The 15397-nt window shown below is 51.0% G+C and overlaps 6 protein-coding genes across 6 annotated transcripts; 3 read left to right on the forward strand and 3 right to left on the reverse strand.

Annotated features, from left to right (window-relative positions):
- Positions 1–293: 293 nt before the first annotated feature.
- On the forward strand, positions 294–2690 carry SETTUDRAFT_18012 (uncharacterized protein; the record flags this gene model as incomplete). Its single annotated transcript, XM_008021843.1, has 1 exon — positions 294–2690. One exon carries the CDS (start codon positions 294–296, stop codon positions 2688–2690), a length of 2397 nt encoding a protein of 798 aa, XP_008020034.1.
- A 249-nt stretch (positions 2691–2939) lies between these two features.
- Positions 2940–4719, reverse strand: SETTUDRAFT_85825 (uncharacterized protein; the record flags this gene model as incomplete). The annotated part of the gene is made up of 6 exons (XM_008022235.1): positions 2940–3164; positions 3228–3531; positions 3598–3858; positions 3908–4273; positions 4333–4457; positions 4531–4719. The coding sequence occupies 6 exons, from the start codon at positions 4717–4719 to the stop codon at positions 2940–2942; spliced, it is 1470 nt and encodes a 489-aa protein (XP_008020426.1).
- A 688-nt stretch (positions 4720–5407) lies between these two features.
- Positions 5408–7179, reverse strand: SETTUDRAFT_112999 (glycoside hydrolase family 5 protein). The gene is made up of 6 exons (XM_008022397.1): positions 7101–7179; positions 6908–6988; positions 6786–6850; positions 6010–6729; positions 5924–5948; positions 5408–5867 (listed from the first exon to the last, which is right to left on the reverse strand). Exons 1-6 carry the CDS (start codon positions 7160–7162, stop codon positions 5555–5557), a joined length of 1266 nt encoding a protein of 421 aa, XP_008020588.1. The 5' UTR covers positions 7163–7179; the 3' UTR covers positions 5408–5554.
- A 1582-nt stretch (positions 7180–8761) lies between these two features.
- Positions 8762–10357, reverse strand: SETTUDRAFT_152445 (uncharacterized protein; the record flags this gene model as incomplete). The annotated part of the gene is made up of 3 exons (XM_008022398.1): positions 8762–9824; positions 9874–10172; positions 10238–10357. 3 exons carry the CDS (start codon positions 10355–10357, stop codon positions 8762–8764), a joined length of 1482 nt encoding a protein of 493 aa, XP_008020589.1.
- A 1061-nt stretch (positions 10358–11418) lies between these two features.
- On the forward strand, positions 11419–12829 carry SETTUDRAFT_113002 (uncharacterized protein; the record flags this gene model as incomplete). The annotated part of the gene is made up of 7 exons (XM_008022399.1): positions 11419–11899; positions 11955–12107; positions 12158–12264; positions 12318–12347; positions 12400–12452; positions 12503–12534; positions 12587–12829. The coding sequence occupies 7 exons, from the start codon at positions 11419–11421 to the stop codon at positions 12634–12636; spliced, it is 906 nt and encodes a 301-aa protein (XP_008020590.1). The 3' UTR covers positions 12637–12829.
- A 1580-nt stretch (positions 12830–14409) lies between these two features.
- SETTUDRAFT_162073 (uncharacterized protein) lies at positions 14410–15245 on the forward strand. The gene is made up of 2 exons (XM_008022400.1): positions 14410–14434; positions 14492–15245. Exon 2 carries the CDS (start codon positions 14773–14775, stop codon positions 15076–15078), a length of 306 nt encoding a protein of 101 aa, XP_008020591.1. The 5' UTR covers positions 14410–14434; positions 14492–14772; the 3' UTR covers positions 15079–15245.
- The last annotated feature ends 152 nt before the right edge of the window (positions 15246–15397 follow it).

Here is a 15397-nt window from a genome sequence, read left to right on the forward strand (position 1 = left end):
GTGCTTTTGCGGCCTCGTATGCACATGCTGCTCCCACTACATTGCTTTATCGGGCTCATCGGCTGCCCGAACCGGAAATAACATGCGCCTCCACAGCCGCAGTTGCATGTCGCTCCGTCATCTCAAGGCAACAGCAACACACTGCACCTGTGCCTCGCCTACCGAGACAAGCGTGATAAACTTGCGACACCGCCTTCACCACGCCTCATCTTCTTCCTCGCCATCGCCATCGCCATCCCTCACTCCCACATCGCCCACTAGTTTTGCTACCAAGGCACCTTGTACACACGGCCATGGCTGGGCCACCTGCATACCCCGCTGATTCGCACCCCAGCTCGCCTCCCTCGCCTCCATCCGTGTCGTCGCAGTCAAACGTAGCATTCACCCCGAGCGCAACATCAGTTGCCGACTCTTCTGACAATGAATTCGAGCCGACGCCTGTCCACAGCCCTGGCGGCCCACAATACGAGGATTTGCCCCCTTCTTATGAGGACGCTAGGCACCAGGCCGTCCACGACGCACGCAATGGCATTGCCCCCATAGACCCCAATCAAATCGAAGCCCACCGTATCACGCTCAGCCAAGGACCCAGTGATCCTGAGATCTGGGAATACAGAGTGAGAGGAGAGCAGACGGACCCTGCAAGCGAGCAAGAACACGCGCCAGACTATGCAAATCACACGAGCGACAAGGCCACCAGTGTCCCCGTCCAACATGTCAGCTCTGTCGAGAGCATCCCGGTTGGACGCATGAGGAGCGAACTCACTCCGCCCTCAACAACGTCTGGCTTGGCATCCACCCTGCTTAGCCAGGCGTTGGAATTTACTCGCCATCCAACCCATGCTGCTCCACGGCACTCGCCACACCTGAATCGCATCATTGCCATCCCTGGCGAAGGAGGCACCGATCGGCCTGCTGGAGAATACGAGCAGTTTCTGTGCGCATACACCCAAACGCTGCATGGTCATGCCGTTGAGCCAGACCAGTTCTTGGACTTCTTGCGCGGCCTCAACGTCTTGCTCAGATCGACCAACACGACAGCCAATGACCTACTACAGGAATTATCCGGCGGAATGGAGTCCTCCAGTCTTGTTAGTCAGTATATCAGAGGGGCCAACGAGGCTTTTTTTGCTCCACGGGGCCTGAGGGTATCATTCCGTAGTGAAGCAGCAATTCTTGCAGCTCTGCCTCTCCCTACAGGACCGGGGCAACGGGATGCAATTGCTAATCGTCTTGTGGAAGAACCTAGATCTGCTGCTATACGTGCCCAACGGTTCACTCCGTGGATTGAACCGCTCAATATCGAGAAGCTGCCAGCGCCGGGTGAGCACATGCACAGGCTGCACGAGTTGGGCGAACGCTTTGCTGGTCGGACTCCATCTGCCTATGCAGTGCCTCGTTTCAGCGACAACACCTCTTCACAAAGTGGAGGGTCCCGTGCCACAAGCACGTACGAAAATCCCCCTCATTCAGTTCCAACACCTTCCGAGGAAACTCAATACGGACATGGCCAACAGAGTGGATTTCAAAGAGGAAATTGGTCGCCATTTGGTGCACCAGGTTTTGGACCATTTGGACCACCTGGGAATGGGCCTTTTGGCCCAGCAGGCTATGGTCCGTTCGGCGCCCCTGGAAATGGTCCTTTTGGAGGTCCAGGTAGGGGACCTTTCGGAGGTCCAGGTAGAGGGCCGTTCGGAGCCGCTGGCAATGGCCCATTTGGCAGGCGTGGACGCGGATGTGGTGCTCCAGGGCCTTCACGACAGGGAGACTACTCTGTTGGAAAAGAATGGGCCGATGTCGGCAAAGAGATTGGGAAGATTGGCGAAGAGTTTGGAAAAATGATTGGTGATTTGGGTATGCAATTTGGTCAGCAGGCGAATAGGCTGGGCATGAACGTACAACGCGCGACGAGCGGTAGTGGCTCCCAGCAGCAAAGTGCTCCTCGAACCAATAGCTACCGACAGCCAACAGAGGATCTACCACCCTCATACGAGCCTGCATCCGGCCAAGAGAGTGGGGTTCTGCGGGGTGACCATAAGATACAACCCGACTACACAGCGTCAAAGACAGAAAAGGGCAAGAACAAAGCCAGAGACATGGACGATGATGATGATGACGACGCGTCTTCAACCTCGTCCGAAAGCTCTGATTCTGATTCAGATAGCGAATCAGACGATATGGAAGAGTACTACGATGCCCAAAACATATTTGACAAGCGTGTGCGCTCCATTGAAGAAGCCGCCACACGAGGCAACCAGAGCGCAGAACAAGCATCTCGCGAGCGGGCATCAGTACAACAGGAGAGGCAAAGGCTCAAAGAAAAGTTCGATGTAAAGCAGTCCAAACGCACTGTCATGCGTAATCTGAAGAAACGTGGTCGCGAGCTAAAGAAGCAGCACCGACAGCGAAAGAAACAACTACGTGCTTCTTCTGACGATGGCAAGGGCAAGGGCAAAGCAAAGAAGAGCAAGGAGTGGAAAGTGGAAAAGCGAAGCTATAAAGAGAAGAGAAAAGAACTGAGAAGAGAGAAACTGGCTGCGAAGAAGGAATGGCGCAAGGCGAGACAAGAATGGCGTGAGGCGAGAAGTGAAAGTCGCAAGATGAGACGAGGAGTAACGGATGGTGATGGCAATAGGGATATTGGCCAGGATAAATTGGTTTGGTTGGTGATTGAGAACTTGGGGCCTTGAAAAGGCTTACTATCAAGAGAGTGAGATAGTTTGAAGCTTGAAATGGCTCATGCTACATTATTCCGATAAAGATTATGACTGTATCCTCATAGTCATATAGTTCCAAGCCGTTTTTGCGTGGCGAAGAGGCTTAACTGGGTTCCTTCTAGTGACACCATTACACCATCATTATCTGATTATTGACGAGTTCAAGCCGCACTTTGAGAGCTTTTTAGATGAACATGAAAGACAATTCCACCCTCTGATACATCAGTACCCGTACAACATGATACGCTCGTTGGTCGAAGCCCTCAGCTTCTGGTTCTCCTTGATAAGCATCATGCGAATAATCCACGCACACACAATGGACAGCAAAGCGAATCCCGCCGACGCACCGAACCCGATACCGTAGCGCGGCTCATCGCTGTCGGGCCACAGGTACGCGCCGTAGATGTATCCAATTTGGCCTCCTACGTTGGTCATAGCAAGCACAACCTGTTCGCCTTTTGTCAGGGACCGCCGTAGCAATGATTCGAACAAGGGGAGACAAGAACTTACGGCTTTCTTTTCCTTGGTCTGGCTAAGTGTTGAAGACGCCCATCCGATAATGACCGAATTTACAGAATAGGCGCCCACTGGGAAGATGAAGCAGGCAACATATCGACCAGCGGTATTCAAAGTGCTCGCAGCAATGACGAATCCTACAACGGCGACTAATAAACCAACTGTAACGTGCCAGGTACGCTCATGCATGCGGCCAGAACTCCATCCCGTCGCGATACCTGCTGCGCCTGCGAGAAGAAACGGCGGACATGTCAGGACGAGGGTGATTGTGGTACTGAAGCCAAGGGTGCGGACGACACTAGAAGGTAGATCTTAGCACTGCGTCTGGTCTAGATATATAAGAATCAAGACGTCATGTACGTACGTCGGGAAGAAGGAATTGAACGAGCAGGCACTCAGATGGAAATTCTGCATCAAGCAGAACAGCCAGGTCCTCTTATCACGGCACGCCTGTCGAAGTCCTTCCATCATGCTGACGGGCTCCATCGAGTCACCGACGCGGTCCCGCTCGATGCGTGCGTGTGCTAGTTCGCGCTCATGTGGCTTGAGCCAGCGGGTCGTAAGCGGCGTGTTGGGAAGCATGAAGAAACCGACCATGGCCACAAGGGCGGTGACAGCACCCTCACTGTAACAATATTAGCAAGGCATAGGTGGTTGATACAACAGAAGCTTACATGATGAAGAGCCAGCGCCATCCTGCGATGCCCCGGACACCATCCATTTCAAAGACGGCTGCAGCAATCAAGCCACTGAAGCCCGTGGCGAGAATCTGCGCGCAATACAGCAGCGCAATGCGTGTGGCGACTTCTCTCCGCGTGTAGAAGATCGACAGCATGTACGTGGCGCCGGGGTAGAACGGGGCCTCTGTAATGCCTAGGAAGAAGCGACAGGCGACCATTCCGCCGAAATTCTGCACCAATGCCGTACATGCCGATACCACGGCCCAGATGAGCATCCAGCTGCTCATGTAGATGCCCGGCTTGATTCGCGTAATGAGCATATTGGAGGGGACTTGCATGAGGACATAGCCAACAAACAGGCTGTTTACATGAATTAGCCACTTCCTTCTATCCGATCTTGCATGGATGGGAATACGTACATGGAAACACAGGTATTGAACTGCACGCCAGTCATACCCAGGTCGTCTTCAAGATTGTTGAGTCGCGCTTGCGCAATTGCGTTTCTGTCGACATAGTTCAGGAAGTACATGACCATGAGTGTTGGCTGAAATTGTGTCAGATGAGATTCCCAGGTCTTGTTTTTTTTGTTTTCCGGAGATGAGTAGATGAAAACATACCATGAGTCTCCAATCAATCTTCCTCACGAGCGCAATCTCCTCGGGATCGCTCTTGCGCGCAGCACCCGTGTAGTCAGCCACAGCGGCATGCTTGTCAGGACCAAGCTCCGACTTGTCGTCAATGTGCGCCACAACGGCCGGCTTCTCGTCGGTCGGTTCGACCGTGTGTTGGGGTTTAGCATCTCCCATTGTATGTAACTACTTGGACCTGGTAATCACTCGGTGCAAGGGTACAGAGTAGGATGGAAGTGCCAATGCTGCATGCAGGTGCAGCAATTGCAAGAACAAAAGGCAAAGAAAAAGGGCATACAAGGTCCCTTTTTGAGCACACAATAGCTGAAGGCTCTCCATAGCAGTGTTCCTGTTCAGCGCTTGGCGCAGTATTGGCATACACTCCCTCCAAGACCTTTCCCCGCACTTTGTAGCGCAAGCACAGTCGTCGAGTCAGGCCATGCGGTTAGCCACAAAACTTGGCCTGCAGATCTGCTGGTAATATCAGGCGTTCCAGCAGATACCTGACGGCTTCCAAGACTTCTTCGGACCTTGTTCTGCTGCCGATCTCCACGTTTCCTGGACGCGAGGCTGCTCTTCTGCTGGAATCTGGGGAGAAAATGGGGCCGACAACGTGCTGGCGGCTACTCGGAGCTCTGGCGCCTGTCACAGCGGCGCCAACTGGCCAATGGTGGCGTCGTGTTGCCTTCGCTCTGGCAGATGTTATCCAACATGTCACGCTAGAGAAGCGCGGTACCACAGTGCATGTCTGGTGCATCACGCATGTTCCTTTCTCTTATCGCCAATTCATTCACTTGGCCCAATCATTGCTCTTTTCATGCTTGTGCTTGTGCTTGTGCTTAACATAAACATTCATATTTTGGTCATATACTTCGTTATCCAAGCCTATCATATACTTCGTTATGCAATCGAGCAATCAACGAATGCTTGCCCATGTATGCAATGTGCTTTTTCTGCTGTAGACTTCAGCTGCCTTGCATGGAGGCCTGCAAGTGAGGGTCCAGTTGCATGCCTAACACGCTGGACCAAACTTGTAGTCGACCTGTCCATTCCTGATTGCGGGGAAGACACCAGCATCAATGAGCCTAAAAGCATCCCATTCAGCCGCACCCTCCGTCTTGAAGTTCCACCAGACCCATCCCTGCGTCGCAGACTCAAATGCACGGATCTGCGCTTCAATGTAGCGCCTGGACTCGTCCTTGTACGACGCGGGCCATTGGGCGATGTTGTTTCGCCAGCTACAGTCGCCGACCCTGGGGTTGTTCAGGTATGTTCCATCGTAGCGGGCACCACGATCGAAGCCATTGAGGTATTTTGCGCAGTCACTAATGTACAATCAGCTCATGTGTTCTTTGCTCGTCGTCACAATGGTCGTGCTTACGTCATGGCCGACGTCCACTCTCCCACTATTAGAACACATATAAGTCAGTAAAGGCCTCTTGAACCACCGCATCAGCTTTCACATACCAAAGGTCCACTTGTCCGCACCGCCGTATGCGCCGGTGCTTCTGCAGGCGTATTGTGCGTGCTCAAGAGGCGACATCTTGAGGAGTGTCGTGTCAAATACATGGTATTGGTGGTGATCAAGAGCGACATTGACGGCGTTGGCATCCGAAGGCGTGAGAAATCCGTTCCAGGAGTTTGGATGAGTGAAGCCGTCCGAAAGAATGACTGGAGTGTCGGAAACGTCGCGCACTTGACCATAGCCGTCGCGGTAGAATTGCGCTGTTACATCGCGACTAAGGCCATTATACAGTGCTGGTTCGTTCAGTAGCTGGATACCAATAATGACATCCTGGTAGCTTGGTTGCGCGTATTTTTGGGAGATGGTCCGGAGGACTTGCAGTGTCTGTCGGATGGTGTCGCCACGTTGCCAGGTTGGAGTATTCATTCTCTGGCCAGAATTGTCGAATCCGTTCTGAGATCCAGGGGCGCCATGAAGATCAATGACAATCTTGAGCCCGAGGCTTCGAGCCCAATCGATAGCAGCGTCGATGTAAACACTCGCTCCACTAACATAAGGCGAGCCAAATGTGTCGTATGCCCAATATCCGATGGGAATACGGACAACATTGAAGCCTGATTGCTTGATCTTGTTGAAATCTTGCCAAGTGACGAAAGTATCCCAGTGTTTGCGAAGGATGCTCAGCGCTGTTTGGCTACCAAGCTTTTCAGCCAAGGTGTACTCTGTAAAGTCTTAGTGTCGAGGGCCAATGGGAAGGCCGCAAGCCGTCACAACATACCGTCAACGATATCTCGCTGTGGACGACCCTGGTTGGCGTTGTCGAAGATGGATGGAGTAATCCATCTGCATAAGGCGGTCAGTGACCCCAAGGTAAAGCTCGAAACAGCACACATGACTTACGGCTCGAGTACTAGCCACCCGCCAATGTTGACACCGCGAATCTTCTCCGAGCCCCAGTTGAAGCTAACCCCGCGCTTTTCACTATAGGAGTAGTTAGTGTCTGCATGCTCTACGCGTTTGTTTCACAATAAAGGGCAAAGATGGGCATGACCACCCTGTGTGCGGGAACAGGATGGTCATCGCTTTCACTTACGTTGGGGCTGCAATCACGGCAGCGCATAGCGATAGCGCAGATATAATGTTGGTCAAGATCATATTAGGAAAGTAGTAACGCTGTTAGACTGTGTGGTAGAGTAGTGACTTTGGAGATGTGGTGATATTGCATCCTTTAAGAACTGTCAAGCGTCAAGCAATGCGTAGTAATGCCAACATACCCAGACAGACAGCCTCGACGGCAACCATGGTACCCCTCCGGAAACTACGATGGCTTGAGCAACTGCTTTGCACATGATGATTCTAATTTAGTTGGGATTGCCTTCTTAACGCAGAAACGGAAGGTGTGTCGCTACCCCGGCTTACGTGCTGCGGGTACGGCCAAATCGGCAAGCATCATAGACATGCTACTGGCCTATGATGCAGAATACCAAGGGGGACGGTGCACTGCCAACTCAGAAGGTCATGCTGGGCAGAAGGCTCGGATTGTGTACCATATGAATGCAAAGGCTGCGAGAATAGTAGCCTGCCCAGCGCAACATTGGGAGTCACGATGCATGCGAAGCATCCCCGCTTGTGGGCTTGGCACCGGAACTGCAGTACATCTGACCCTTCCTCTCCCTTGAGAGTAAAGTCACAGGATTCAACAGCGCGGGGGACATGACTGCGCGTTGTGCCGAGATAGACTGGCTGGTGGGTTATTCTGTGCCGAGATTTTCAACAGCGGCACGCTAGCAGCAGTTTAAGGCCCGCCATAGTCGCCTAAGTGAGGTTAAACCGAACGGGCCTATGAGAGTTGTCGGACGCGGTGAGGGCGAGCAGGGTGAAATTCCATGGCGGTTCTACGTTGCGAATGGCAGCAAAGACGCGAGCTGTTCCTGTGGGTTCGGCACGGCAAGATGCTTGGCACCTAGTCCGTCTGATGTGCGATGCATCATCTGACCTTGGTCAGGACCTATAGCAGTACGAGCCGGGTAGACGACGGGGCAGGGCTCCTAGTTCACCGTTTGTGCTTGGCGGCCAAGGCTTCCTCGAGACGTGCATCCCGCATCACCATGCCTAGCAGCGAGTCGTCGGGCATCTGTCTACTGTACGTGTACACCAGACGGCTCCAGTGAAGGCCCCGGGATGGCGCGTGTGACCAAACGCCACAAATGTGCACGGCAGTTGGGGACTTGTGGTTGGAAGATGCGTCGGCATGGAGTGCGTTTCGACGTCACTCATCAAGGTCGTGTGACGCTTCGTGCCGAGGGCTCCTCAGAACCGCCCGACGGAAAGGGGTCAGCGACATGCCCATTGCCTCTGTGGCCAGAAGAGGATTCAAGCTTGGCTTCGCCTGCGCTCGCGTTAGTTGGGAGACGGAGATTGACTCGCGCGAAACAGACTCAGCGACACGTCCTCGTAGTGCGGGTTGGGGCGGAGGTTGGGACGGGGGCTGGTGAGGCTACAATGACATCAAAATAGGGGTGATATCGCGAGCTTGTCCAGCAAGACAATGGGCAGTGAGAATGCAATGGAAGAAGGAGAGGACAAAGGATGAGGTGGTGTGGTACGATCAAGGTGTGGCGCCTTTCGGGGAGGCGGCTGAGGCCGCGACTGCCATGTGCACTCGGTGGCCAATCATTCCACGGCTGACGCAATGTGCCACAACCTTCTTCGAGACATCACTCTCAATAGCTCTACCTACCCTATGTTTCATGGCTACTCTGCAATCCATCCGCCCAGCCACAAGAAGCCCGGCACTGCGGTGACTGCAGACAACACGCCCAGTACTATCGCCATGGTCGCCCATCCGCTGGCTTCGGCAATGAAGCCCGCCAGCAGAGGTCCAGCCATACAACCCCCAGCAAACGCGACGTTGTACAATGCGTAGGCTTGGGCAAAAGCCCCGCCTTTTCCAAACCCGGCACGTCCGTTTGCAACCATCTTCCTCTCCTTCGCTTCGGCAACAGCTGCGATCTCGGCCATGACAGGGGCAAACGTCATTCCTATAAAGAACCCAGCCACCGCTAGTAGTGCACACAACAACACCTTATCCTTGACGGTATTCTCGTTGACAAAGCGCAAGCAGATGAGCGGAGGGCAGGCACACAAGTAGCCAGTGACAACTAGGTACCGCCCGCCATACTTGTCGCTCAACCAGCCCCATAATGGCGACAGAAACGTTGGTATGGCAAGAGGAAGGAATAGAAGTGCGGCCCCAGTTGAACTCCAGTTGAAGGTATCTGCAGCGTGGATGGTAAGAACAGAGTCAAACGCTGTCAATAAAAGCGCCTGGACAAGTGCACAGAACAGCGAGGCGAGTAAGCGTCGGGAATAGACGAGTGCTACAACGGGCGGAAGTCGATCGCGTAGACGCTGTTCAGGCGGACTCTTCTGTGGCGGTTCGAGGTTGCCCGGTTCTGATGGAGCTAATGCTTTTTCAGCATCTGGCCCAGGGCTTTGCGGTGGGAGTGCAGCAGTCAGCGTGGCGCTTCCGCTTGACTTATCATGCGGATCAATCCCCGGGCGCCCTACGGCACTAGGATCCCACCTTGCGGCAACCTTCTTCTCTATGAGGAGTAGCCGAAGAATGACATCCAGACCGACTAGCGCATAGCACATGCCGAAGACAGCATTATAACCAGCGTGGTCGTAGACGACACCTCCAAGAAGCGGGGATATCAACATGCCCAACGACATACCCGTCGACAACCACCCTGCAGCCGTTGCAAGCTGGTCTTGAGGTACAGTATCAGCCAACAAGGCGAGTCCAACAACCCATCTATACAAATATCAGTACCTTGGCGCTCCAAAATGAACATGTTCCTTACACTACAGCAGCTGAAGCTCCCTGTAATATGCGCCCAGTAATGAGCACACCAATGGAATTACCGAGGTTCAGCAACACAGTCGATCCCAGGAGCATAAATAAACCTAAGAGAAGCGGTGATCGACGAGATGAGCCCCGGTCTGCAAGCCAGCCGCAGATGGGCGAGCAAACGAGGAGCGAGGCGCCATACACGGCAACAAGTACTGAGACCCAGTACTGTACACGCGTTTCCTCTACATGGCTGCGCGATCCTATGGCAAATGGAATGACAGGCACGATGACGCCATACAGAAACATATCCTTGCCAAGTCAGTGCCAAAGACGCACACAGCTACTGAGACTGATGAAAGTGAAAATGCACATACGGTGAAGACCGCCAGCGACACCGTACCAATGATAAAGGCATCGGAGCTTCTGTACTGGAGCATGAACGGAGGGTCAGAGCCGTGCTGCGTAAACCACGTAAACCAGTTGTGACGAGCCATGTTCAGATTTCCTCAATCTTGATCTCAATGCGATACATAACATCGCAAGCTCAAAGTTGAAGAACTGATTCCGCCGGGCACTTGGCACGTTTGGGTCATGTGATGGGCGATGTCTTGTCATCATCGGTGTCTTGGAAGATCGAGTCGGCGGGGAGATTCCACAGAAGTCCGCGGTGCCGCGGTGCCGCGGGTTAGCGTTCATGCCGCAGCAGACACACTATCACATTGTACTTGGCAAAGCCATTTACAAGATTCTTGGTATGTGACAGAAAAAGGGTTTCTCGTTACTATGCTCTTCGTCGATTTGATGGTTTTTCACTATTTCTAAAAATTACAAGTAGACCAGTTGAATACAATCCATGATGGGCATGGTGCCTCGTACTGTAGTGCGCGTTAGGCTGATGGACGCATTGCTATACGCATGAACAAATTAGGTGTTTAATCACAACTTTGCGATAATATCTCTCTCGTATAGCATAGCGGATGTACGCGCAAACTTTATGTAAGTTCATAGATTAATAGCATTAGGTAATATGGACAGTTCTGAAACGACACCTTGTAGGAACCTGTTGAGCCCAACAAGAAGGCATTTCCCTAGCAGCCCTGAACCTTGACACCATCCCGCTTCAGCAGCCTACATAAGGTTCTGTACCTTCCTAACTAATGCTCCGCGTAGCGATCAACCAAGGTATAGTCTGGGGACTAGGCCTATGCCTAGGTTGAGTCAGGGTGAATGCACGCGACAATTCCGGTCAACTGCGTGCTGTGGGTCGATGCTGACGCGGCTAATCGCGAGCAATGTTACGGTACTGTGGCCCGTTGCATTCCACACCCGGATGGCTGGACGCTTGCAGCATCAAAGTTTCGAAACGGGTAATTGCGATATTCCTGTCAATACAAATCAGAACGTTAGAAATGATGCAAAGGAAGCACATGCCAGAGCACCATATAAGAAAGGCTGCCAGAACTAACTGCCGGAGCACAGCTAGTTGCGCATTTGGTCCTCCAACAATCTATTATCGACTTAGCTTTTGTGCGATACTAACAGTGCACGATCAACCATGAAGCTCACTGCAACCACCGTAGCCGCTATGGCAACTCTGCCCTTTGCATCGTCCAACATCATCACAGCGTACCAAAACATCACACTCCCAACAGCCAGCACCACCCTCCTCGGCAACTTTTACAACCATTGGATCTACCTTGGAAATGATACATACGACCTGACGCGCTCCATGGTCGCACCCACGACTAAGCCCGTCACCATTCCCATGACAGGATCCCGGAAACGCGCCCGTATCGAACCCTCGCGCTCCGCCCTCATCATAATCGACATGCAAAACTTCTTCCTGCATCCGGAGCTCACGCCTTCCGCAGACGGTGGCCGGAAAGCCGTGGAGCCCACTCTCAAGATGATTAATGCCTTTCGTAAAAAGGGCATGCCTGTGCTGTGGACCTTCTGGGGCCTCGACGATAAGGATCTCCGAGATCTGCCTCCTTCAGACATCGTAGGGTTTTCAAAGTCCAGACAAAAGCCTACAGGTACGTAGTCCAGAGTTGTGAGTATTGATTGTTATGGTAATACTAAGTCGTGCAGATTCGTTTGGTAGCGACATGGGAAAACTGAAAGACGGCACCGCGTTGGGCAAAATGCTAATGCGCGGCTCCTGGAATGCGAGACCGTATGGACCCTTATACGATGCGCAGGTCCAAGGTGTCAAGAATGGAACGGACCATTACTTCAACAAAAGTGAGCTTTCGTGTAGAGCATCATAGTGAAAACCGCTAATGCATCGCCAGACCGTGTGAGCGGCATGTGGGGTGCGCAGACACCGCTTGGTCTCTGGTTGGAAGAAAACATGATCACGACACTTTTCTTCGGAGGTGTAAACTCGGATCAATGCGTGGTATGCACTTTTGGTTGGAAACTCTGCGGGAAAAAGCTGACTTGAGCCATAAGTACGGTACAATGCTAGATTCTGTTTTCAAGGTGAGTGAATGATATCGAGACCTTCCTGGTTGACAAGAGACTGACCATGTAGGGATACGACACCGTTTTCGTTGATGATATTTCAGCGACAATAAGCCCCGAATAGTGAGTATTCTTGCACTATCGATTGAAACAACATGCTAATCGTCCGTTAGTGCCGCTCAAATGGTCCGGTATAATTCAGACCGTAAGTGGAGTTCACAGATCTCTGACTATATACCGCTGCTAACATTGACAAGTCAATGGTTTTGTTTCCAATTCGTCTCTGATCATACCCGCACTCTCATAGAGCCTAGTCCGCCCCTGTGGCGTGCGTGACTGCGGGCACTTGGTGAATCCACATTTGTAGTCCGGTAGTGCACTAGGTTAATATGATCTGAAATTATTTGAACCGCTTGTATCGCCTAAAACCATACTTTATGCGGCAACCAAAGAGGCCAGCTAGGGAGCTCTATACCCCCTAAACGTTCATACAAGCATTTACCTGACTGTGCGCCTTGCCCGATCTGATTAGTGCGACTTTTGTTCTACAAAGAAAGTATCAGGCTTTTGCTCTTATCTCATTCCATCATGAGTGTATCCTCTTGCCTTTCTCCTTTTCTAAACGCCTGATGGTACTTATATTTGAACTTTAGGCGTCATGGCGTCTGAGTAATGTGTAAGCTTGAAAATCTCAAGCCGATACTTTGCTGCAATTCTGGTATTGCATTGTTGACCGAAGGTGTGAGTATCGACGTGTATTACGCGTACGATGTATAGTCTAGCGAGTGTATCAGCTCTCTCATCCTTCAAATACCGCCCGTCTCTTTCAAACAATACGTTTTCCACTCAATACATATTACCTGTCTGAATGCCTAGTCATTTCCGATATAGCTGCAACTCTGACTGTGTAGTATCGATCATTTGTAAGAAAGAGGTGTATCTTTTTGTTGATGGTAGGCACACAAGCACATCGTTCTTCACACCAGTGGCGAGCAGCATAGGGCTCATGAGCAGATACTGTTATGACCTTTGAGTCTTTGTTTGACACTTTCATACCACCTCAGCACTTCGCGAAATTGAAAGAAGCAATAGCAGTTTTGGATATAGAGAACATGGTTTTGACTATAGTACCAGGCATGACTTATGCGAGAGAGCCAGAAGAAGTCGGATTGAGTGAAGACAAGGAGGGCTCGCAGCTGCTAGTGGATTGGGTGCGGCTGGCATTGGAGACAGTGATGATGCAGAGAAGATCAATCGAAATGATAATGACGATACTGTCTCCAATATATGGTAAAGATCTTCAGCAACCAGCATCAGCGCTTGTTGAGCTATTTTCTATCTATGTTCTAGCAAGGAAACCACATACAGCTCCGCTACAAAAGTTCGATAGCCATCTGCAATGAACGCCCTTCATGACACTACCATCAAGTACGAAAGTAACCTTTAAGAACTCCATCGCCCCGGTCCATCTTATAGACGTGGATTATTGGCGTCGGCAGTAGAAAATGAAAAAGCGAGTACGAACTTATGCTACATGTCGCCATTGTTTATGGTTCTGTTCAAGGGGCGAGAGCTAACGAGGGAAAAATTAGCGGTAAATTCTGCGGTGCAAGTTGAGAAGTCGAATAGGCGGTGGCTCGTGTTGTGGTGTGCAATACATGTAGCGCCGGTGGAGGGAGTGAAGAAGAAGCCTGGAGTACGTTGTTGAGAGTGTATCTTTAGCGTAAGAGATGGATGTTGATTGCGCCAAACCTTCACTATTACTATACCAAGGGATACATATGATAAGATCATGAAATCTAACCAAATGAGCGATGCTCAGACCTTTCCACGCGTGTTAATTCGAGGTGTTAAGGCGTTTTAATCGCCATTACTTCTCATGAAATGGCTGATGTAGTTGTCATGTACCAAGTCATGTTCGAAAAATCCAACGTCTACACTACGATTCTCCATGTGAGAAAAGGCGATTTTAACTTTGCGCGTAACATTGGTTGTTAACGTATTTTGGTATGAACTCGACTTTGACATCCATTGCTTCAAGAATATGTAATGGAGCATACTCTGACTTTCAACCTACTCTGTAAACTCTGTTTTCTTGGAGCTCACTTGTATAACTGATGTTAGTAGCTGACTCATCATCCCCTCATTGATACTGGACTTACTTATCAGCTGCACAGCAACAAGTTCCAGGGGCAGCCTAGTAGACATAGCCCTTTTTCCTGCGCATCGCATGTGAATTCCTGACCTCCTTGGTGTCAATAACTCCATGTCGTAGAGAACCTTGGCGGTGGCAGCGTAGACATCGGTCTAGACAGCACTTTCAGAAAAAGAAGCAATATAGTATCATTTTATTCCATGGTATGGATTGTTACCAGCAGCTCTTTTGCAGTTGGTACTGTCCCAGATCCATGTTGGCGGTTTTCTGGTTGTTTGGAAAAGTAATATGCAGAAAGTGTACTTCTCGCTCGGTTTACGTTTTCACCCCGTTCGAAGCATCAAGCCAGCCAGGTTGGATATCAGACTGAAGGGCATTAATAAACAAGTAGATGATGACTTAAGCGCTGATAATCGCGCTGATAATGCTTGGACGCTCTTGCGCATCTATCAGGAGCGGTTCAGTGCCATATCTTTCAGTTGCGTCAGCTTGCTCCCAAGTCCTGATGAGAACATAGAGTCGAAAGTGGTTTTGAAGTGTTGTTTTGGGCTGTCTCACAAGAAAGGAATCTCGGATACCCTGATGCGCCTTTGATTAGTACGGAGTACAACATTATGCGTGTTTGAATCAAGTGCAGATCGATTGATGGTTTGTGCTACCATGACGTAATTTCGACAAGATGAAGTATAATATATATCGAGTATACTATTGCAATGCTGCATTCCACTCTACAATCGGCACATTGAACAGAAATGATATCCGAATGTCATGCCCGTGACATTGCAAGCACGATCGGCTACGAGCGTGAATGTCTTATGGGCTTAGATATAGCAATCGTGCAAGTGAATATCCATGTCGATGCCGAGATTACACTATCATGATTGAGTCCGTGAATGTAGATGGTGGTTGTTAC

Source organism: Exserohilum turcica (genome assembly GCF_000359705.1).
Source record: "Exserohilum turcica Et28A unplaced genomic scaffold SETTUscaffold_1, whole genome shotgun sequence".
Classification (NCBI taxonomy): Eukaryota; Fungi; Ascomycota; class Dothideomycetes; order Pleosporales; family Pleosporaceae; genus Exserohilum; species Exserohilum turcicum.